This window comes from Uranotaenia lowii, chromosome 3, assembly GCF_029784155.1.
Source record: "Uranotaenia lowii strain MFRU-FL chromosome 3, ASM2978415v1, whole genome shotgun sequence".
NCBI lineage: Eukaryota > Metazoa > Arthropoda > Insecta > Diptera > Culicidae > Uranotaenia > Uranotaenia lowii.
This window is the reverse complement of record NC_073693.1, coordinates 30,243,879-30,268,353: the sequence shown is the minus strand read 5'-3', so window position 1 is coordinate 30,268,353 and position 24,475 is coordinate 30,243,879. Positions and strand designations below refer to the sequence as shown.

Below are 24,475 nucleotides of genomic sequence, written 5' to 3'. Positions count from 1 at the left end.
ATGGTGTCTTGTCCGAACCAATCCCGGTAACTGCTGGAGTGAAACAAGGATGTATCTATCACCGCTACTTTTTCAAATCGTAATGGATGAGATTCTGATTGGATCGATTGACTGTGCACCGAACCGAGGATTGCAGTGGAATCCTTCAACAATGGAGCAGCTGAACGACCTTGACCTGGCTGACGATATTATTTTGCTCGCTCAAACACAACCGGATATGCAACACAAACTCGACGACCTCACCGATAGCTCCAAGGCAGCAGGTCTTAAAGTCAATGTCCGAAAAACCAAGTCGATGGAGATCAACACAGGAAATCCCTCCAGTTTCATGGTAGCTGGCCAACAAGTTGAGAAAGTGGATTGCTTGCAGTATCTTGGTAGCCAGATAACGAATGATGGTGGTACAAAGAAAGACATCGAAACCCGGATTAGAAAGGCCCGATTTGCGTTTGCGAGTCTCCGAAACATCTGGCGGTCACGCCAGATCTCTCTACAAAGGAAAATCCGAATCTTCAACTCAAACGTCAAATCCGTATTGCTGTACGGGTGCGAAACTTGGTGCACATATGCGGTGACGCGAAAAGTGCAAGTGTTTGTAAACCGCTGCCTGCGGAATATCATCCGCGCTTGGTGGCTTGGCAACTGGATCTCAAATGAGGAACTACATCGCCGGTGTCATCAAAGGGGGCTAGAAATCGAGATTCGGGAACGTAAGTGGAGATAGATTGGGCACACGCTGCGAAGAGATGAGAATGAGATTTGCAGAGAGGCGCTAGAATGGAATCCAGAAGGACATCGAAGAAGAGGCAGACCCAGAAACTCGTGGCGGCGAATCCTAGCTACGGAAATTCGAACTGTCGACGAGAATCTTGACTGGGACCAAGTGAATACGCTGGCTCCGGATCGTCAACAGTGGATGTCTTTTACCACGGCCCTATGCACCGGAGGATCGGCGCGGGAACATTAAGTAAAAAGTAAGTAAGGAAGCTCATTTTCACCATCTTTCATTCGGAATTCTATCTTTCTATCCATCTATAAAAATTTCATTATCTTTAGATGTCCCTCCTAAAAAGGACAATGGCATCTCAAATCTAATGGAAGTTTTGTGGCAAATCTTTTTTTATTTATTTTCTTTAACTTACAAAAAAACACATTCACTCAAACGACAAATTTCAACTAAAACTAGAAATGAACTAAAAGATGTTCATTTTAAGTATTATCACTGTAATTCGGATTGAAATAAGAACGCGTATTACTTAGTTTGAAGCCAGAACTAAAAGAGACCAGCTCTTCCAGTTGCTAGTTTATTTATGCTTTTCCAGAGCTATTGTTTTCATTCGGTTGTTTGTTTAGTTCGGCTGAGCGTTAGTACGAGCGGACACGCTTAAATAAAATTAGCTTATTTTGGATATAACAGTTCACCAAAAAAATAGGAATATGCTTCGGAATACACCCTCGTAACGTCAAATAAAAAGTGCCGAATAGGTACGAAAACCTGTATATTCGGATTCCTTGAAACACAGGGTCACCCAAAGAGGTGCGAGGCATTTGACCCGTGTGCTTACTTTCTCATAACCAGAGTTGAGTTTACGAAACCGATTTTTGGTTTCTGCAGTAGAAACGAAGTACTCGAGCGTCTTCAATTGTTGCACATTTTTCATGATCCTTTCTCAGGTCTAATTTTTTGCCGGTCGGATGTGAGATCATACTAACTGCCGTTCAGCATATTCCTTCGGATGTTTCGTTTTCCGATGCAAAAAATAATTGCCACTGCTGGCAAACGATTTCCCGCAGTATTCGCACTGATACAACGGCTTCCCGTGGTGTTCCCGGGCTACATGCTCTTTGAGTTCGACGTTTTTGCGGAATCGTTTGTCGCACTGTCCACAGCCGTAGTTCGTCTCCCGCAGATGAACGTACCGGATGTGGGCAGTGCGAGCGCTCAGACTGGGAAACAGCTTTCCGCACTGATCACAGCGATGTTCCCGCTGGTCCCGATGCTTCACTCGGATGTGAGTCCGTAAGGTTTCCTTATTTTTATACCACTGGCTGCAGACATCGCATTGTATTTTAGAGTTGTTACGTTCACTCTGGTGACTGGTCATGTGAGCTTTGAGGTTGGCCTTGTGAGAGAAGGCTTTAGCACAAATGTCGCAGACATAATCTTTGATGCCGCGGTTGGAGTGCAGCTTTTGGTGTTTGGCAAGGACGAATTTGAAGGCAAACGTTTTGTCGCATGCTTCGCAGCGGTAAGGCTTTTCGCCTTCGCTCATGTGAGTGGCCTGGTGGTTGACCAGCTGGCAGCGAAGTACGAACTTTTGGTCACACTGTGTGCAACCGAAGGGTCGTTCTCCAGTGCTAAGGTGTTGCTTCTTGTGAATTTTTAGCAGGTTACGATCCTTGCTGGTATGACCGCAGATTTCACATTTGAAAGCCCCGGGGTTGATATGGTTGGTGATGTGCGATATGAGTCGGTCTTTGCGGACAAACTTCTTGCCACAACATGTAGCGTAACCTTTGACGCAGTGCTGGCTTTGGTAGTGTAGCTGTAAATGTTTAAAGGATTCAAATTCCCCTGAAGTAGTCTCGCATAGGTCACAAACTAGCGCAAGGTAGCCCTTAATGAAGTTGTCTCCTTTTGTTGTTCTTGACAATTTTCGGGGGATAATAATTTCAGTAACCGTTCGATCTAAAGTCAAATCGGTTTCTTCATGAGGTGGTGGTTCCACGACATTATTCTCAATTTTAAAATCAATTTGTATTGGGTCTTCATCCAGTTTTTCATTTCCGGTTATCGGTACAATTGTGTTGGTTTCGAATGGCAATAGCGCTTGTCCTTGTTGCAGTACCGAGCTCATAATTTCAGTATCTGTTCGATCTGAAGTCAAATCGGTATCTTCATGCGGTGGTGGTTCCACGACATTGTTTTCGATTTTAAAATCAATTTTTATTGGGTCTTCGTCCAGTTTTTCATTTTCGGTTATCGGTACGATTGTGTTGGTTTCGAATGGCGAAGGCGCTTGCCCTTGCTGCAGTAACGAGCTCAAGTAGGCCTGGTTTTGGCAAACCATATCCGAGTAGTCGTTGAAACGGAATATTTTCTCGTAGCAGGCCAGGCATACCAGCTTTGATAGTTGCTCATGGTCATTGAGCTGGAAAGGAGTAAAATTGTCAAGAGTTTGCCTAATTGGCTTCAGAATCAAAAAGATTTTACCGTGAATTTGAAAACTTTGGTGAGTTTGTCTTTCACATTTTTGTCCGAAAATATGTTTAAATTGGTCGAACTTTGTTTGAGGCACAGGCGACACACCTCCTGGAATTCGATCAACTCCATTTTGGGTCCTTATTCAAAATGTTAGGTACCCCTCTCAAACTGTTTTTAAGATTTTTAACGTGTTTAACGAATACGCACAGGCACAGGGCAGCTGCCGATTTCGCAGCGAGGTAGCAAAACACTGCAGTTTGTTTTGATGGTTTTGATGCGCACAAGGTTGAAGTTAGCCCAAAAGGAAGCGTGTTTACCTACGCCTATAACAAAAAATCAGTCTACGATTCGCAACAAAACTAAAACTTTTCCATCGATTAACGCGAGAAAGTTAGTGGCCGAATAAACCCAGAAAACATGGAACCGGATGTGGAACTACAAGCCCTCCAAACAGCCTGTCGGTTGTGTTTAAGACGAGTGCCCGTTGTTCGAGAGTTTTTTTCCGAACCGCGAGTCGCGGAAAGCTTTTTCCAAGTGTTCAAATTTTCGGTGAGTAATTTTCAGCGTTAATTTTCCGATGTGTTCACTTGGTATTAATTAAAATTTTAATTTTAAGTTATCTCAAAATGGTCAATTGTCGACCAAGATATGCGAACCATGCTGTGGCAACATAATTCTTTGGAATGACTACTCGAAAATGGTGGTGCGGAACCAAGCGCATTTGAATTCATTGCTAGTAAGATCGGAGAAAGAGAAACAATGGATCGAAATCGAAGAAATTGTTCAACCAAAACTGGAGCCAAATAACGATGTACCAACAGAAGAAAGCCTACCTATCGGTGATAATCAGATGATTGCAGAAAATGGTTTGAACGGGAACGAGCCCTGCACAAGCTCCTCTAATCAGCAGGTTCCGATGGTTGTGGAAAATTGTTCAAAGGACAGCACCAGCTCTTCTAACCATCTGAATTCTTTACAACTAGTCCCTGGTTCCATACAGCCATACAGTCATCGATGCGAAAAATGTGATAAGAGTTTTTCCCTAAAAGTTTTCTTAGAGAAACACAAACAAAAGCATTCCTTGCCAAATCCAGCTGACATCAGGAAACAAAATGGAACAAGTAAAAAGTTCCACATGCCCGTTAGTTTGTTTGAAGAACTTCGCAAGCTGAAAGCCTCACCACAAGTCGAAGAGCATCCTTGCGATTACTGTGGTGTCTCGTTCCGTTTGGGTGCAGCCTTGAACAAACACCGACTACGGCACCTGGAGCAGCAAAACCAAATGCCAGTAGAGAAACAAAACATTCGCTGTTTTCTTTGCCACAAACAGTTTGAATCTCTATCCAAGCTGTACTCGCACGTATCGTCTGCCCACAATCATCTGAAACAGCGGAACGATGAAAAGGTTCAGTGCCAGGTTTGCCGGCAGTGGTACAAAAACGCTAGCTCTCTGTCACATCATATGCAAAATTTCCATGACGTTCGAGGTTTCGACTGCAGCGGCTGCAACATGTCCTTCGCCATACTGGACGATCTGACGACGCACCGTCGCGATGTGCACCAGAACCAATTCGGTTATACCTGTCCTAAGTGCCGGGAAGTTTTCCTCAGTTCGAAAACATTCCGGCGGCATTTGCAGCGGTCCCACGGTCAACGAGTTATGTACCGGTGCGAACAGTGTGGGGAGGAGTTTTTCTACGAAGCCAGCTACCGGAAGCACCAGCAGGAAATGCATCCGAAACCGGTGGTGCATCCGATACCGGAAGAGCACCGGAAGCAGGAAGTGCAGCCGAAAAATGAGAACCACTGCGCCAATGGTGCCGCCGCCGATGAAGACGACGAATTCGGACTGGAAGTTATGTACGAAAAACATTTGTAAGACATTATTCTGTCTGTGTGGTCGATGGACGGCACTTTAATTTAAGATTGCTTTAAGATTTGTTTTAATACGCAACTAGATCCTAATAAAATTAATTTAAATTATTATAAAAAGAAAATTAGTAATTTTGAATTTACGGAGAAAATATTTTCATGATTTTTGGAAAGGGTTCAGAAAAAAAAGTCTTTAGTAAAGACCAATATCCGAGATATGGTATGGTCCTTCGAGCCGGATCATATTTCAAAGAATATACGGTCTAACCAGGCAAATGCCATCGATCATTTTTTATATCCTTTTACAATTGTCTTCCATTAGACATAAAAGACATCTAATCGAAATTGAGAGGTCATTTTTTTCGTGGGAAATGAAAAAAAACTAATTAATTTTAGAAAGAGATGATAGTACAAAGTTGAATACTTATATTTTCTCGGGCTACTTTTTGAGTCACGCCACGGTTATAAGTTTGCTTTTAGTCTTAGTTTAATTAAGCTTACTTAGGGATGTATGAGCCCCAACTTTTTCTGGAGGCTGAGGATGTCTTCTAAACTTTAAATAATACACCAGGTTGTAATTTTTCACCACTTCTTATTTTCAGTCAGCAGATTTGTCACTTTCTGAAGGATAGGATATGACAGCCTTTTTCAGAAAGCGGCATTTGTGCTTTTTCAGGCTTCGTGGATGTGCGAACTTTAATTTACATTTTCTGCAGTACAGTATCTTTTTAGGAATGCTTTCAGTCGCTGAGTCCGACCTGGGCGGGAAACACGATTGTTTATGGGTGATCATGATATTGTGGTCCTCGCAGAAGCCATCGCAAAGGTCACACTTGAAAAGAGACAGGTCCGGGTCCTCCGGGGAAACAATCTTCTGATAGCCGACCGTGAAACCGTGGATCAGTGCCTTGTGCCGATGGAGTAAACATACCAGCTTGAATGGTTCCTCACAGGTTTCACATTTGTAGCGTCTCGGGGTTCTATGCCAGTTGTACTGTAGCTTCATTAGAAACACTCGATTGCAGTCCTGGCAGGTAAACTTTTCCGACATGTGCTTAAACCGTTTGTGGTAGGTCAGCAAAGTGAATGAGGGCAACGTTTCTTTGCAGTCATCGCACTGAAATGTACCCCGTTTAGTGTTCGTTTTCTGAAGCCAACACGCTGATTCGTGACATTGCAACGTTCGCTCATCAAGAAAAGTTTTATCGCAATGCTCACATTCGAAAAGCTTGTTTTTCGGGTGATGCTGGGCATGATGCTGCAAAAGGTCCTTTTTCTGGGAAAAACTTCCGCCACAATAAGGGCAAGGTAAAACTTGCTCTCTAGTATCTTCAACTCTATTCCCATTTGAGTGACCATTCAACAATTCTGTTTTTTCCTCTTCGTCCAAAGCCTTATCTAGATATGCTGCATTCTCGAGAACCATTTCTTTGAATGTATACAGATAACCGATGGATTCGTAGCATACGTGACAGACTTGCTGCGAGAGTTCATCACAGGACTGTCAAATGTTAAGAAATGTTAGCTTAAAATAAACTATTTTTTTAGTATCGTTATCCTACCTTCAGATCGAAAATTGCGTTCAGTTTATCTTCCACCTCCTTAATGGAATACATTTTGTTATTCTTGCCGTAATTATTGGTACACAGCCGACAACGATCCACTGGGGAAATGGTCCTATTTTCACCATTGATGTAATTGAGATTTGCGATGGCTGTTAGTTGCGAGATTTGATTGCTTTTTATCGTACGGTTAAACTCCTCAAAACAGCAGATTATCTCGTGACACGAAAGACACATCAACTCGGACTGATGATCGTGGTCACTCAGCTAAAAAATTTTCATCATTAGTTTATCGTTGAGGAATTTATTGGTTCTATGGGTTATTAGGGTACCTTTATATCAAGTAATTCATAGATTGTTTGCTCCAAATTATTGATTGGCACGGATTTCTTGCCTCCGGAACAATCCTGAAGACAAAATCGGCAGGTTTTCAGCAGTTCGTTGACGTCGGACATTGGTTCTAATAAACGTCTTCGTTGATCTGTTGAGGTACATTGAAACATAACAATGAAATACTTACAAGCATTAGAACCTTGTCTTGCAGTAAAACTTACAATAATTCAATAACTGTCTCCAAGACTTCTTGAACAAAATCAGTACATCTTTGCGTTCCCTGGTAAATGTGTTCTATATACAATTTCTTTAGCTATAACTACGAGAAGTTTGGTAAGAATACTTCATTGAATATTTTGAATTAACGATCCACAAACGCGATCACTCACTATTAACACGCTTGTATCGAATGCCTCGAAAGTTGTGCGTAAACTCTACATTGAGGAAAACCCAAAATTGAGAAGTTGGCCTTAAACCGGCATGCATAAAATACTGACATAGGCCGTATTTTTTTCTCCCCTCGTTCAGTGGTGCATTTAACCCGATTGAAACAACACAAATTATCGCCAGTGTATTGCCACCTCACTCACTCACACGCTCTCTCGCACACTGACAAAATTTTCGGGGCACTATCGCCCGACGGCAGTGCACCATCAGGACCGAAGACCCCTTTTTTTGGTTCTCGGACAAATGACCTTCCAATTGGTTCCGGTTCTATATGCTTCGAAATTGCCCTGGTCCAACCGCCTCGCTATGCATGGCTTCGACTTGTCTACACTCCATATCTCCGGTCCGACGCTCTGGCTACTTCCCCTGGCTCCCTCAACATTCCATGGCTCCAGATCAACGACTTTCCTCAAAACCTGACCCAAGACCTTCTGAATCACTTTCTAGCTCGATGACCTTTTACCTGGCACCGGCCCGAGGACTTTTCATTGCTCCAGGTTCAACGACTTGGAGACTTGGAGAATTGCAGAACTATCTGCATCCGATCTGGCTCCTCTTGAAGTTGGGCTTAGCCCGTCAACTTCAGCTCGAAGAATTTCTTTCGATTGTACCTGTGGAGCCCCGGGTCTAGACCTCATTAAGATCCAAATCCAGACTGCCGCACAACTGACTTGATTGCTTGCTACACTCTACAAAGGTCAGTTGTGCTATCGATTGCTAAACATCGTTGGTTGAGTTTGGCTCTCATACATTGTCTGTATGTTGGGAGCGCAAAGACGATTAATAACAAGATACCATATTCTCCCCGTTCTCAATAATTGCTTCATTATTATCATTATCATATTATTTTTATATTGCCATGGGCTGAACCCGGCTCTTTACATTATACCGATGGCCATGGGCAAAAACCCGGCTAACTATCGGTTGCCATGGGCTGACACCCGGCTATTATTCTTTTACCGATGGCCATGGGCTAATACCCGGCTTACTATCGGTTGCCATGGGCTGAAACCCGGCTATTCCCGCCTGGATCCTGGCAGGATCGCCAATGTGGAGTCCCGGGTCTAGACCTCATTAAGATCCAAATCCAGACTGCCGCACAACTGACTTGATTGCTTGCTACACTCTACAAAGGTCAGTTGTGCTATCGATTGCTAAACATCGTCGGTTAAGTTTGGCTCTCATACATTGTCTGTATGTTGGGAGCGCAAAGACGATTAATAACAAGATACCACAGTACCATTCTTTTTTGATTGTATTTCGACGGTTCGACGACCTTGTCCAACGACATTCCAATGACCTCTGGTCGAAAGATATTCCAGGGGCGTCTTTAAACGCTCCGGCACGATGGCCTCGCTGTGGCTCCGGGTCAATGGCTCTAACCCAACATCATTTCCTGGATCCCAGATCCGACGACCGTCCATTGGTACGTGGTCCATTGACATTCTTCGACCCAATGACTTTCCAGTGGCTCCGGTCCATAGTCAAAATCTGTTATTTTTGCACCACGTGTCAGACAATCGACGGTAATTGTCAGGCTTTGCACACAGGAGTCGAATCTCATTGATCGGAAGGTCAACAAGATGAAAGTTGGTCACCCGACTGGTTCTACAAAGGTGATATAAATCGAATAAAGGAGAGGTTGGCAAGATGAAGGCACTGATGATGGTTAGGAAGATGCCCAAAACGTTCCCTATACGTTCCATATACCTTATTTTGAGGATTCGATCTCATTTTGAGTTATCTTTTTTATTCAATGTTCATAATGGCTAGTTTTTACCCACTTACTGATTAAACGTCCCGATGCGTGTGGAAAATGTCATCCTGAAATTTGATTCGCTTTTTTGCTTTGCATGCTCAATCGTGGCCGCACGCAAAAGATAAGTGGCAGGGGGGGGCACTTAGCTCAGTCAGCTAGGTGATGGTTTGATTTGCAATCAGACAATGAGAGGTTCGATTCCTCACCCCCCTAACAAAAAATAGCCCTAAGTTAGACACCTTTAGCTTGGGGCTAAACAAGAATAAGTCAAGTCTTCGGAAAACCCACAGAATAAAAATGTCTTCGGACAAAATACCAAGAATTGTAAACTCTTCATGAGTACAAGAAACAAATAAAAAAAAAAAAGGCCTCGGCCAAGAATAAGGTCTTCGGACAAACACACAAGAAATGGTAAACTCCCCAGGAGTATAAGCACAAGAAGTAAATCGGGCTCGCCCATACAACCAAGAATAACAAACATGAACATGTATTCGAAATAAAAATAATGATTGTAAACTCCTCGGAGTATAAACACAAGAAGATCAGGCACACACTACCGATAAAGTAGACTCGAAAAATTCTAAAAATAGATATGACAGGAAAAACAATACAAGAACACATATACACAAGAACTGTAACATACACTAGTCAGCCAAGTTGGGCCATCATTGGCCCTAGGCAAAGTCGTGTAAACGCAGACAAATAAAAAAAAAAAAAAGATAAGTGGCATCAGCTCAGCGGTGTCATATATACAGATTTTTCTGTATTATACAGATTTTTCAACGTCAATACAGATAAGATACAGATACAGATTTTTATACAGATTTTAGAACATTAATACAGATTTATACAGATTTTTTAGAAAATCTTAATCAATTGTTGATGAAATGGTTTCCACGGGCTAACTGAGCTAAATCTTTTTAAACCTTTATCTTTCGAACTGCAGTATACCGCAAATGCTTGCAACAGCACATATAATTTATCCAGACCATTAACTTCTACAAGTAAGCTTTTGTGAAAACTGTAACCATCATTTATTATAGGTTAGTAGGAGCTTTAATAGTCTCTTTTTCTCAACAGCATAACTTTATGGTTTTAACGGCGGATGATAGCCCCCCCCCAAATAGAGTACACAAATTTTGATAATAAAATCAGTATAAAATCTCTTCTCCTTAAGTTTGATATCTATAAAGTAGGGTGGTATTCAAGATTATCACATAAAAAGAAAAATATTGAGAATCATATAGAAAATTCTTATTTCAGATTCAATTAGGATTGCATCCTCAGTTTTTCAATTCAAAACTCTTTAACTGAATAAACTAGGAGAACACTTTAGAATTTTAAAACAAATTCATTTCTTATACGATATGCAGTAATTTTTTTTAAGCCAGCCCACTTATTGAAACCAGTTTTAGTTCATAAATACAAGAAAAAATCAGGCGTGATGTTTCTTAGACGAAACTTTTCATAGTTAGTCCTAAATGTGCTAAGGATTTAAAAATTAGATTTACAATTTTCATCGATAGCACAAGGCAGAAAATTTCAAGCAATATAAGAGTGATATAAGCTCTTATTTTAAATATAAATACTAAAAATAGCTAAAAAAAATGCATTCAATGAATTTATGCGCTGGCAAAACTACATGACAAAGATATAAAAAAATTGTTTCAATTTAGTTATCGACTTTCTCGAGGACCGCGAGTAATTTTGACTTTGGAGGAAAAAGTGATAAAAGTTTCCGTTTTGTCATTTTTGTTCCAATTCAACAAAAAATGGAAATTTTGAACTAAATTTAATGAACAAAATAAATCTTTCATATTTCTTGAGGCACCAGTCAAAACGTTTTGTAGTCTTCGGCAAGGTTGAGAAATAAGTTAAAATCCTAAATATCAAATTCTCAAAAACTTTTTTGAATGATGCCAGATTTATTATTTCGATAATATTTAATTTGTTAAAGCGTTGTGTTTCTGAAACTTAAATATATATATATCTAAGCAAGATTGATTGAATGAAAGACAACAGAAAGGTTTAAAATCTGTTGTACGTATTCATGTAGGTTTATTTTTGGGGTTAAAAAAATATATATTAAAATTTTTTTTTGAAATCGATTGATTTGAATTTAGGAACCCAAAATCTTTCAAAATCAATTAAGTATGAAAACATAGGAAACATAAATGACTTTCCCTTGTGTAACTTTCAATCATAACTTGAATTCAATTTTCGTACTTAAATATACATTTTTGAATTTTAAGATTTTAGAAATAAGGTTGGAAAAATTTAAAAAACAGAAATGAGATTCTGAATTCAGAATAACCATCATAATTATATGGTTAATTATTTAGAATTATAACTCAAAATCATTGAGCTAAATCTTAAGCATTTTGCCTTCCGATTTAGACAATTAAATACATAGTTTAAAAGTTTTCTGTATTAAAATGAAAAGATGCTCAACAAAATGCTATTCAAATGTGACAAACTTTTAAAATTTGTCCTAAGGTTGTTAGGTTGCGGCCAACAAAATTGCATGTTTTCATCTGGTGTGAGTTAATTAGCCTTTAATAATAATTTTATATCTAACAAAAAAAAACTTAGCAATCTAGATCAGAGATGAGCAATTCGCGGCCCTCGAGACCCCAATGTGCGGCCCACGAAGCCTTTCCGAATTGAATTATTTTCGCAATTTTTGCCTGCGGTAGTTCATTAGATATCATAAAAAACCAGCCAATAAACCAGAAATAGTTGATACGGCGATGACTCGTTTAAATATGTAATTTACGTGTTTCTGTTTGCATTTATCCCTCAATCATTCATATTGATAACTTTTTTCCAGAAATGTAACATTCAATGTGTTTTTAAAGGGATAAGTGCAATATCATTGTTAGAAATGAAATATTGGAGTTTATTCTCATTTAAAATAAAATTTAAAATAAAATTTTTTTCATACGGCCGCCTACTGCTGCAATCAGGCACGCTGCTCTAAGTGCGGGGAGAAGCATGAGGAAGCTTCGTGTACAATACAAGCAGCAAGCAGGTGTTTGTATTGCACTGGTGAAGCATCTCATGCTCTCTCGGCGTGTCCGAAGTACATATCGCGCCGGGAAAAAATCAAGACTTCTTTAAAAAATCGTGTAAAAATGTCCTATAGAGATATGGTTTTGAAGTCTTTGCCAATCGTCTCAGAGAACCAGTTTGACCTTCTAAGTGATTATGAGTCCGAAGGGGAGGACCCATGTGAAGGAACATCAACTGGGCCATTTTCAAAAAATAATGTTTCACAGGCTCCAAAAAGGAAACGCATTACTAAAACACAAACCAGATTAGCTGCCAGCAAAGTTAAAATTAACAGAAATCCTCAAAGTGGAAATAGTAATTCTGCCCCTTCTATTCAGAGTCCTCCGGGTTTTAATCCTTCCCCGAAGGACTTCCCTCCACTTTCTGGGAAGTCAAAACCCCAGGCTTTCCTTCAAACTTCAGGCCCATCAGTAGTTAACAAGAATGCAACAATTCCCAGAGAAACTGCATCTGATCCATCGTCGAATGGTTTTCCCAGCTTTTCGGCCGATGGTAAGATGAAATTCTCGGAAATCGTTGCATTCATCCTGGACTTCTTCAGCGTACCTGCAGGATGGAGGACTATGATCAATATTTTTGTACCCCTTTTGAGAGAAATTTTAAAAAAGAAAGCTCTTACCATGACCCTCATTTCAGAAACAATTTCTCTTGATGGCTAATTCATTCAATGAGGGAAGAGAAATTGTTTCTTTATTACAATGGAACTGCAGAAGTATTCTACCAAAATTAGACTCTTTTCAAGCTTTGGTACACAATTTGAATTGTGATGTATTCGCCTTATGCGAAACTTGGCTTTCTCCTAACGTAGATTTTAACTTCCACAGCCACAACATTATTCGCCTGGACCGTGATGGTCAAAGAGGGGGTGGTGTTCTTTTGGGGATCAAGAAATGCCACTCTTTCTATCGTATTCCCTTACAACCATCTCCAGGTATTGAAGTCGTCAGTTGCCAAGCTAGAATTAAAGGCCAAGACCTTTGCCTAGCCTCGGTATATATTCCGCCAAATTCAAGCGTGAGCGGGAACCAATTGGCGAATATTATTTCACTTCTTCCAGAACCCCGACTAGTTCTGGGAGACTTCAACTCCCATGGCGTGGGCTGGGGTAGCTCACGTGATGATGATCGTGCTAACATTATTTATGAGCTGTGCGACGACTTCAACATGACTGTCTTAAACAATGGGGAAGTGACTCGAATTAATGGATCCCAATCACAGCATAGTATTTTAGACCTTTCTTTAGCTTCTTCCTCTCTGAGTTTGGATTGTACGTGGAAGGTAATCCAAGACCCTCAGGGAAGCGATCATTTGCCTATCAATATTTCTATCATCAGTGGTCGTAGTCCACCCGAAGAAATCAATATTCCTTATGACCTCACAAGGAATATAGATTGGAAAAAGTATGCATCGGATGTCATTGAAGCCATCGACTCAACAGACGAACTGCCTCCGGAGGCAGAGTACAGTTTTATTTCTGGAACAATTGTGGACTGTGCAATCGGAGCACAGGTCAGACGGAATGAAAGCTCGACGATACAGAAACGGCCTCCTACTCCGTGGTGGGATGGAGATTGCTCACGCGCGCGAGGTGAAAAGTGCAAGGCGTTTGTTGAGTTTCGCAGAACCGGATTGCCAGAGAAGTTTCAACGTTACTTAGCCTTGGAACGCAAGTTCAAGAACTTGATCAGGGGCAAGAAACGGGGGTACTGGCGGCGATTCGTGGATGGGTTATCTCGAGAAACGTCTTTGCACACGCTTTGGAGAACGGCACGAAACATGCGAAATCACACTCCTTCGAACGAAACTGAAGAAAGTTCAAGTCGATGGCTGATACAGTTCGCGAAAAAGGTCTGCCCGGATGCAGCACCACCTCAGAAACACTATCGGGATACAGAGAATAGTTCCGAAACGGAGGATCAATTCTCGATGGTCGAACTTTCACTTGCGCTCTGGTCTTGCAACAATTCAGCTCCCGGACTGGACAGAATCAAATTCAACTTGTTGAAGAATCTGCCAGATACCGCCAAGAAACGCTTGTTGAATTTATTCAATAAGTGTTTGGAGCTGAACATTGTTCCGCATGACTGGAGACAAGTGAAAGTCATCGCCATCCAGAAACCGGGAAAACCAGCTTCTGAATACAATTCGTATAGGCCGATTGCAATGCTCTCGTGTCTCCGGAAATTGCTTGAAAAAATGATTCTCTTTCGGCTGGATAAATGGGTTGAATCAAACAATCTGTTGTCAAGTACACAGTTTGGATTCCGTAGAGGCAAGGGTACGAACGACTGTCTAGCATTACTTTCATCAGACATTCAATTGGCGTTTGCCCAAAAAGAGCAGATGGGGGCAGTATTTCTGGACATCAAAGGGGCATTCGATTCGGTGTCCATAGAAGTGCTATCTAGTAATCTTAACTCTTGCGGACTTTCACCAATTTTGAACAATTTTCTATATAACCTGTTGTCTGAAAAAATCATGCATTTTAGCCATGGAGAAACCAAAGTTGAACGAATTAGTTACATGGGTCTACCCCAAGGCTCATGTTTAAGCCCCCTGCTATACAACTTTTATGTCCGAGAAATCGATAGTTGTATGGCACAAAATTGCACGCTACGACAGCTTGCGGATGACTGTGTTGTTCATATTACAGGTAAAACAGACACTCAAATAAAACCTCCTTTGCAAGAAACTCTAAATAACTTATCACACTGGGCCAGGAATCTAGGTATCGAGTTTTCGCCTAGTAAAACCGAGTTAGTAGTTTTTTCAAGGAAGCATTCCCCTCCTAAAATAGAGCTCCTTATGATGGGTAGAACTCTAACTCAATCTCTTAGTTTTAAATATTTGGGTGTCTGGTTCGACTCTAAATGCCTCTGGGGAAAACATATTAGGTACTTGACACAAAAATGCCAAAAGAGAATCAATTTTCTTCGAACGATTACTGGAACCTGGTGGGGTGCTCATCCACAGGACCTCATCAGGTTATACCAAACAACGATACTGTCGGTCATAGAATATGGAAGCTTTTGCTTTGGGTCAGCCGCGGATACCCACTTGATTAAACTAGAACGAATACAGTATCGTTGTTTGCGTATTGCCATGGGTTGTATGCAGTCGACACATACGATGTGTCTCGAAGTACTGGCGGGAATAATGCCGTTGAAAAATCGGTTCTTCGATTTATCGCTACGTTTCCTAATTCGAAGTGAAACTATGAATCCTTTGGTGATAGAAAATTTGGAAAGGCTTATGAATATTAATCCGCAAGTAAAATATGTAAATGATTATAAAACTTTTAGTCAATTAGAAATAAATCCTTCTTTATTAAATTCGGACACGAGTCACTTTTACCCGAGTAGCAGTTCCTTGATAAGATTCGATCTGTCCATGACCGCTGACATCCGTGGAATACCAGATCACGTCCGACCCAACATTATTCCTTCAATCTTTGCTTCAAAAGTACGTGAAATTGATCCTATAAAAATGTTCTTTACTGATGGTTCTAGAATCGACAACGCGACTGGCTTCGCAGTGTATAATGAGGGCTTTGAAGCTTCGTTCAAGCTTCGAGAGCCATGCTCCGTTTACACTGCTGAGCTAGCCGCTATTTACTGCACCTTGGAACACATTCGCACACTGCCCGTAGACCACTATTTCATCTATTCGGATAGTCTCAGCTCCGTTGAGGCGATTCGATCTATGAAACTGATGAAGCGCTCTTCCCATTTCTTGCTGGAAATTTCAGGGATATTGGGCGCTCTGATCGAAAATTCGTATAGGATTACCTTAGCTTGGATCCCGTCTCATTGTCTTATACAAGGCAATGAGAAGGCGGACTCATTGGCTAAGGTGGGTGCGTTACAAGGTGAAATCTTTGAGAGGATAATAACTTATAACGAATACTTTTCAATACCTCGCACTTTAGCGATTAACGCTTGGCAGTCTAGCTGGGATAATGGCACGAAGGGACGTTGGCTCCATACGATTATCCCTAAGGTTCCGACGAAGGCATGGTTTAAGCATTTCAACATGAGTCGCGATTTCATTCGCGTGATTTCTCGGCTCATGTCAAATCACTGCCGGCTTGACGCGCACTTGTTTCGTATTAATCTCGCTGCAACCAATGTTTGCGTTTGTGGGGATGGCTACCACGACATCGATCATGTTGTATGGACGTGTGAAAGGTATGGTCAAACGAGGGCTTGGCTACTGGATACCCTTAGGGCCCGAGGTAGATTACCTGGTGTTCCAATTCGAGACATTTTGGCAAACTTAGATTTTGGATATTTGTTCCCAATTTACAAATATCTCAAGCTGTCTGACTTGGTCGTTTAGTCCGCTTACCCACGTAAACTCTCCCCTTGTGTGCTCTTCATTTAATGTCTGTTTTGTTTATTTATTAGTACCACCTCTCATCCAACGGGTTCGACACATTCCTGAGGAAGGCTGGCCAGAAGATCGGAAACCGATACCGAACCGTAGCTACCGAAACCACAGCTACAGGAGGCCACCACTGGACCCTAATGGAAACTGATATTGGAGAATAACCCCAAAAACCCCTTCCTTTTCCCTTGTTTAAATTTTTTTTTTTTTTTCTAACTGTTGAGTCGCCGCGACTATTACGGCCCCCTTTCCTACTAACCTAGTGAAACGAACACACTCGGCACATTGAAACTTTGTAAAAGTAAAAGGCCTTTAATAAACTAGTTTTAATAATAAAAAAAAAAAAAATAAAAAAATAAAATTTTCCTAATTTTTCTTCAGCGTTTTTAAATTTAAAATCGATAACTAAATAAAAGTCGGCAAACCCAAATTAAAAAAAAATCGGAAGAATATTTATGAGCACATAATGATGATTTTCATATTTTTGTCAAAGATAAAGTTGTATGATAAATTAAATCAGCAGAAAATTTTATTGAAAACATTATTATTTTATCAAATTGGAAAAAATACTAATTTTGTTAGCAATTGAATTAAAACTCAGCATGAAAAGTGCCAGAAAAAAAATTTACATTCATGATAAAACCCTGTATTCTAATTTTGTATTTGATTCAAAAAATCTGTGGAAATGTTCTCTGATGTTATACCAAACGTTGACAAATTCAGTCTTTTCACTTGGTAAATAACAATTCATATTCAAAACGTAAAGATATTTTCTTCAACAGGCCTTCGAAATCTTTTCCCAGTGACACTAAAATTTAATTAATAAAATCTATTGCTAATGCTAAAAAACAATAAAGAATGTAGACTCTCCTAAAATTTGCTTGGGAATCTGTGAAATTTTTGTTATTCCCAGGATTTCAGTGAATTTGGTTGACACGTTATATTAAAAATGTTTTTCGCGAATTGCAGGGAAAAAAATCAGGGCTTCGTAGGGCCAATTTAAACTGTGGATTTTTTTTCTGGAAATACGTACAGAAATCCGAAATTTAGATCAGTGAATTTGAACCACAAAAATAAAAAAATATATCTCTAGTTTTTTAGTTATTGCTGTGATATAGATACATAGCTCCAGAAGACTTTTAAAGAAAGTAATGAGTAGATACCGCCAGTTAAGATAAAAATGATTATTATATGGAAAGGCGTTAAACGTGTTTGTGCATCGTACGTTTTTAAGGAAAAATGTGATGCAAATGATGTCTATGTTTGGAAGAACGAATGTTTGCGAAGAAGTTAAGATTAAAAATAAATGATTTGAAATAAAAAAATCGCTTAAAATCTGTGATTATTACGATTCAACTTTTTATTATCTAGCAAATCTTTTTGTTATTATCTATAGAGTTCGATAAATGATTGACGAGTTTTATTTCATATTAGCGCGGCCCGCCGAGAATATTTTGAAATAAAACTGGCCCGTTGGTTCAATAGTTTTCTCGCCCCTGCTCTAGAAATAAATTGTCAATTTGTGAATAATGAATACGTTAAAACCATCAAAACTGATTTCCAAATAGCATATTAAGCGATAAGCTTACATAGAAAACAATAATATAAGTTTTTGGTCGTTAAAGTTCAAATACAGATAAATACAGATTTTTTCATGAGGCCGATACAGATTTTTTAAAAAACCATCTGACAACCCTGCATCAGCTTGATATCGATTGGAAAATAGTGAAACAGTGACTTTTTCGTACCAGCAAGGGTTCCGAACAAGGCCCCGGATGAATGTTCAACAATTGGAAAATGCCTGCCGGCTTTGCCTGCAGGAAATCGATGGCCAAAACATCTATCCCATTCGGGACATAGAGGACAAAATTGAACTGCTGTTCAAGTTTGAGGTATGTTATTCTTTTTTTCGTTTTAATGAAGCTTCGGGTTTCTAATCTTCCTACTTCAATTTCAGCTTATCAGATATGACCAGGAATCGCAATGGGCTTGTAAGTCTTGTTACGATTGCGTCGGACTGTTCTACAACTTCACGGAAATGGTTTCCGAGAAGCAATCCTGTTTGGAAACTTTGTTTGCTAGCGGCAATGACGAAAGTGGTCAGATGAACGAGGTGGGTGTCAACATAAAAGCGGAACCCACCGAAATTTTCGACCTGGTAGATGACGACGATGACTATGGAGACGACGATTTATCGGAGCCGGATCTGAGCTCATACTTTGAACCTTCTTTGGAAATAGGGTATCAAGGGGGCGTAGCACAAACGTCAACAGCCTCGAGAGCTGCGCCCCCTCAAGCGGTTCCGGCTTCACTAGCCTGTGACCTGTGTACGTATGTAGCCAGCAATCGTACCCTTTACACCTTGCACCGGAAGAGGGCCCACGGTCCGAAAGTGTACAAATGTCAATGTGGCCGGTCCTTTTCCACCAACGAATACCTAACAACGCACCAGAAGCGAGCTCACCAACCGAAATCATTCCACTGTAAGCTGTGCGATAAATCTTTCGCCGAGAACTTTTATCTGATGCGGCACCAGGCCAATCGGCACCGGAACGTGTCCACAATTGCCAATTCTATTTACCGGTGTCAGCGATGCGATAAACCGTTCCTGACGCCGAACATGCTGTCCCGGCACCAGCAGGCCAACACCTGCGAGGTGCAACGCAAAGGTTTCCGAAAGAAGTATCGAAAGCGTAGGAAGGCAGCCGAGTGAAATTATTAAGAAGGATTTCGGATTGATTTTGCCCTCAATGATGCGAAAAAAGAGTTGAAAGTATGTTTAAAATACCCTATTTGAATTTCAAAACCATCTAACTTTCTGACAACAGGTATTTGATTACCTATCAAAACTTTACGAGTTTTCAAATGTGTACCGATTTCGTAACAAGAAATACTTTTGTAAGTTTAGGCATGCGAGAGTGATAGGTCATTCAAACATCTCACTCGAGAACGTGCCAAATTGTAGTTGGTCTAAAGTCTGGGACGGTAACCTTTTTGTTGATCTAGGTCCATTACATTCGGGATTGCTACGATCATTTCCAAACTAATCAGTTGTCTGTATAATATTTCTTGCACGAAATTTGCCATTTATTTTAGTTTTAGAAATAGATCTTAAGTCCCAAGATAACACAATGTGTGAGAGCTTAATTTGTCTTGTGAATTTGTATTTTTTTTATTCTTTATAATTTCAATCTGGTTGAAATTTGAAGATTGGCTGAAGATACTTATTCGTTACGAATGCGGTTTGCAAAAGCTTTGATTTTTAAATTTTGAAGAAACACCAAAATGAAAGAACGCTCGTGGCTAACAGCTGGCCAATTGAAAGGAAAAGTAAACAGTAAATTCCAACGTGTGTCCCAGTTTCACATTACCTTTTTATAGGTGTCCAGTCATAAAATGTATAAGTTAATAATTTCGCAGAAGGTATTGCATTTTCCCAAAGCTGTTCCAACAAACAACAGATTGATAATAAACTTCTTCTACCCTTCACCTAATGTTTGTGCCTTTGTTTGAAAGAAATTCTTATCAGGTTTGTTTATTAGGGCATTTTACTTACCGAGTGGTATCAATTTATTAATATACATTTAGTAGAAGGGGGAGCCAGTCGTGGCGACTAAACTGTAAGCTTTTATTCTAATTTGGGAGAGTGTAGAGGGGAGTTTGGAGTTCACTGGATGCTGAATGAAATTCTGCACTCATGGTTTTTCATATTAAAATTTTCTAGCTCTATTTCACAATTAATGTAAATAAAAACGTTCTCTTTCATCAGGTTATCAAGATGGTTACATTACCTACAGTGTCTGGATTTTGAAATTGAAGTTGAAAGAAGCGGTTTCGAAAATGTGTGCTGCAGAAGAAGCTTGGAGGAGCAATAGCTGGGAATAGATCTTATCAATTGAAGAATAATCATCCAAAATATGTGATTAAAGTACAAGATCCTCCGAGCTGCCAAAGGAGTAAGCTGATCTGCAATTTCAGAGTTAGATGAACACGAGACGCGTAAATAGGTACGTAAGTTTTTATATTACAAACATTAACTTTTTTTATGCGCGTGCATTTTTCTAGTCACGAAATATTTATCACAAGAATGAAATTCTCTTAGGAAAATTGTCGTTCTACGAGCCGTTTTCAATAAATAAACTATTAAAAGGATTTACAAACTATTTTTAATCTGAAGGATATTGTTTATATAGTGTTATTTTAATTTTACAACATCTGGCCGGTTATATAATTTGTGATGAAGCCAAAAAAGGAAGTACTTATAAAAAAAAATTTTGTTAATTTTTTTTTTACCAAATACAGGTAATTCCGACTGATGATCGAAAAATTTCAGATTCACAGAACAAATTGTGAAAATTAGTTAAATAACTAGTCGATAAAATAAGTTAACAAACTCGCAGTGTCCCGGTTACTGTGTAGGATTGTTTTTCTAACTGAACAGATTGTCATTTTTATTGATTATTCTTATTGATTCGAGAAATAAAATTACATGCCGACATAAAGATTTTGAGATACACTCAGATGTTAACCAAGCAAATCACACAGGTCTCCTGTAGTTTGTTAAATTTTTGCAGCTTTTCTAATATTCAATATTTTGTGTCATTCGGACAATTGTTTAACTGTATTTTGGCAATTTATTATACCGAGCTGAATAATGCGTTCTGGACCGTAGATCAGTAAAAACTACTCATCACAGATTTTGATCACGGGTCAACTCATTTTCGATATTCCAGCAAGCGTGTGTGTACGAAAATCTGGAGCAAAACAACTAAAAAACAAAAGACCACGATCCAAAACAAATGCGGATAGCGTTGTTTTGAAAAATTTCACCAATTTCAGTCCTTTGCAGCGCGTTGCTAAACTGAGATTTTCCTATTTATTTATTTTTTATTTGTCTGCGTTTACACAACTTTGCCTAGGGCCAATTATGGCCCAACTTGGCCCTATTTATTTTCTTAAAAGTAAAAAATGCTTTCTGTGCAGAGAAATTTTGAAAGAAAACGGCTGTGACGTTCGATCTTTGGGACATCTGTTGAGAACATTTAGCCATTTGCTGACTGACAAGGTAAGTAAATCATTTTGGTGTTCAATAAACTAAGTACCTACTCAGAGATTCTTTAAACTACTTATGGTTATTTTTCAGACGAATGATGGAACGGAACCTGGGGTGCAGATTTGTTCCAGTTGCTACGAGCAGCTTAAAGCTTCCATTAGTTTTATCCAGTCGGTGACCGAAAAGCAGGACCGTTTGATGAAACTTCTCGACGATCAAGAGTACGATATCGAGGCACAAATTGAGCTGCACGGCCTGATAACTGCTTGTCGTTTGTGTCTTAATAAGAACGGCAATGTTTCAACTGCCCCGACTAAATTGGAAGAGATAGAAAAACAGCTGGATTGTGTGTTCAGGATAAAAATTATCGACCATAGAAAGTTATCCAAGTCAGTATGCTCGGTTTGTTTCGAAACAATTGAGTCATTCGACAATTTTATGTTTATGGTTTGTGAGAAACACAAAAACCGGAACTCACCTGCTTCAGAACACGACTCAAACGATGGTCAACTCGAATGCGTTGACCTATTGGACTCCGATTCGGACGATTTGGTTGAAAACAACAAAATTGAAAATCGTTCAACATTGAACATTAGCAAGAAAAGTAAAAACCAAACAATTCCCAAGACTGCAGATTCCCAGGTGATAGTCATTGATTCAGAAAGCGACTCTGAGAGCCAAATTGTTGAAGTCTTCAATGGAAATGCGGATATATATCAATGCTACCATTGCAAACAATTGTTCGAACAAGAATTATTGTTCGTCAGACATGAATGTTCTAAACTAAATGGTGGATTGCCTTCAGCTCAAAACTCTTCCGAAAAAACTGCTCCTAAACCAACCGTCCCGGCCAGTAAAAAACCTACGAATCAAACCCCACCACCGCCACTATGTCAGTCATCAAATGGACAAAAAATCGAAATAACCTGCAAATGTTCTAAATGTAAGAGAAGGATTTTCGAGGCTAAAAATAAGTGCATAGAGTCGGAACAAAACCCTTCCACAACCGAAAGTCCCAAAACGAAAAACTCCTCTTCCAGCGAGCCCCAAAGTCCCAAAACAAAAAACCCTTCCATAAGCGAACCGCCCCAAACCTGTACCTTCCAATGCAAGGAATGCATCAGGGAGTTTCCCAGTCGGTCTTTTCTGTTGGCACACATGGTTGTTAGCCATACCCGGAGGAAATATCCGTGCGATCAGTGCGGTCTCCGCTTCCTAACCAACGGCAGTTTGAAGCATCATCATCAAACCATTCACACGGAGAAACGGTACACGTGTTACCGTTGCAGGGCTAAATTTCCCATATCATTGTTACTTCAAAGGCATATGGCAGAGAAGCACGACGTAGTGTCCAGTCCAGTTCCAGGAATTAACAAAAACGCTACAGCTTCCGAACAGGAGCAGGATTCATGCAGAGTTACACGTTCGAAAGGAGGAGCAGGAGAACACAATCTGGAGCCGGTGAATCCGCTTTGACATGTTGCCGAAGTTTGTATTTATTTTAAGTTATATCTTCTAATGAAATTTAACAATTTATTATGTTACTTATCATTTATTTTTCTCGCGATTGTGGCAGGAAAAAAGGCATTTTTGTTCAGTGATGTTTAGAAATAAAACAGCCAGAGTCGCTTATTCAAAAATATACGTATTATGCAATCTAATCTCAGTCTTTTTATTAATTGAAAAATTTTGTAAATAGAGTTTTTTACACTATTGGATATTTCGAGAAAAGTGACCAGCTTCCCCGTTTTGTAGTATGTTCCGAAAATACCAACTGTTCACTGCAGAGCTTCGACGAGGCCTAATGGCCCTCATTCTGCGCTGCGCGTGAGGTGACGATAATTCGACCTTACTGTCAGGAATATTCCGAAAATCAATCATTATCACTGAGCTATTTGGGGTTATTTTTGAATTTATCAAACTCTAGGTTCTAAAAAGTTTTGTTTTGTTCCAAAACTGATTCTGTATTATTTACAAATTTTTTAAGTAACGTTTACAGTGGTTTACATGCGTAAATTCGAACTCTTAACTTTATATTGAAAAATTGAATATTTTGTACTGAAAAATAAAAATCATTTTTGTTTCTTATGTGGAACCGCGCTTATGGTTTTTGTGGCAATTTAAAAATTCTTTAAAGGTCATTCTTTGTCGAAGGCGGTAACTTCGTATCTTGTTAGACAAAAAAGTTATTAGCTATTTAACAGGGGTATTTCTTTATCAATTGCAAAAACAATAAATTCAATTGACATCACTGCTGGGTGCCTAGCGAGGATTGCATACATTTAATGCGATACTTTGAAACATGTACACCAAAAAGCTGTTCCCTTGTGTTATGACAAAAATTACACAAACGGCAAAAATTACAAAAGAACAAAAATGACTAATGTTACAAAGAGATACAAAATATACAAAGATTTCAAGTATGACAAAATATTGACAATAATTTCAAACTGTCAAATATAACGACAAAACTGACAAATAGTGAACCTTCATATAAGAGAAGCGACATCTGATCCCTCTTAAAATAAAATATGTGGCAACATCGCCGAAATCTTGGACAAAAAAATCCCCAGCACTGTTTTCTGACTCAATGTTCAAGCTCTAAAGTGAACGCTCCTTCAATCCAACAAAACAACATTGAACTCGATGCCCGAAGGATCGCGATAAACGGTTTGAATGACTTGAATTTCGGTTATAATTAGTTACCTAGTTTTCTAACTAGGAACACGATTCACCAAAGCATTGAAAAAAATTGCACCTAATCATAAATTCATATGAACAGCTTA

The 24,475-nt window shown here is 39.6% G+C and overlaps 5 protein-coding genes across 6 annotated transcripts; 3 read left to right on the top strand and 2 right to left on the bottom strand.

The window, feature by feature from the left end:
• Window positions 1-1,307: 1,307 nt before the first annotated feature.
• On the bottom strand, window positions 1,308-3,453 carry LOC129754252 (zinc finger protein OZF-like). Its single transcript, XM_055750200.1, has 2 exons — window positions 3,215-3,453; window positions 1,308-3,152 (listed from the first exon to the last, which is right to left on the bottom strand). Exons 1-2 carry the CDS (start codon window positions 3,332-3,334, stop codon window positions 1,704-1,706), a joined length of 1,569 nt encoding a protein of 522 aa, XP_055606175.1. The 5' UTR covers window positions 3,335-3,453; the 3' UTR covers window positions 1,308-1,703.
• On the top strand, window positions 3,105-5,161 carry LOC129754253 (zinc finger protein 184-like). Of its 2 annotated transcripts, none has more exons than XM_055750201.1 (3): window positions 3,105-3,233; window positions 3,415-3,754; window positions 3,822-5,161. In XM_055750201.1, the coding sequence occupies exons 2-3, from the start codon at window positions 3,623-3,625 to the stop codon at window positions 5,082-5,084; spliced, it is 1,395 nt and encodes a 464-aa protein (XP_055606176.1). In that variant the 5' UTR covers window positions 3,105-3,233; window positions 3,415-3,622; the 3' UTR covers window positions 5,085-5,161. The 2 variants fall into 2 exon arrangements, with proteins under 2 accessions (XP_055606176.1, XP_055606177.1); XM_055750202.1 differs by having other exon boundaries at window positions 3,120-3,233; window positions 3,302-3,754.
• Window positions 5,162-5,630: 469 nt separating this feature from the next.
• LOC129756077 (zinc finger protein 782-like) lies at window positions 5,631-7,399 on the bottom strand. The gene is made up of 4 exons (XM_055752828.1): window positions 7,194-7,399; window positions 6,972-7,120; window positions 6,640-6,906; window positions 5,631-6,578 (listed from the first exon to the last, which is right to left on the bottom strand). The coding sequence occupies exons 2-4, from the start codon at window positions 7,092-7,094 to the stop codon at window positions 5,676-5,678; spliced, it is 1,293 nt and encodes a 430-aa protein (XP_055608803.1). The 5' UTR covers window positions 7,095-7,120; window positions 7,194-7,399; the 3' UTR covers window positions 5,631-5,675.
• Window positions 7,400-9,170: 1,771 nt separating this feature from the next.
• LOC129755514 (zinc finger and SCAN domain-containing protein 12-like) lies at window positions 9,171-20,130 on the top strand. Its single transcript, XM_055752047.1, has 3 exons — window positions 9,171-9,309; window positions 18,337-18,528; window positions 18,594-20,130. The coding sequence occupies exons 2-3, from the start codon at window positions 18,412-18,414 to the stop codon at window positions 19,347-19,349; spliced, it is 873 nt and encodes a 290-aa protein (XP_055608022.1). The 5' UTR covers window positions 9,171-9,309; window positions 18,337-18,411; the 3' UTR covers window positions 19,350-20,130.
• Window positions 20,131-21,439: 1,309 nt separating this feature from the next.
• On the top strand, window positions 21,440-23,315 carry LOC129755388 (zinc finger protein 567-like). Its single transcript, XM_055751842.1, has 2 exons — window positions 21,440-21,701; window positions 21,780-23,315. Exons 1-2 carry the CDS (start codon window positions 21,564-21,566, stop codon window positions 23,163-23,165), a joined length of 1,524 nt encoding a protein of 507 aa, XP_055607817.1. The 5' UTR covers window positions 21,440-21,563; the 3' UTR covers window positions 23,166-23,315.
• Window positions 23,316-24,475: the final 1,160 nt, after the last annotated feature.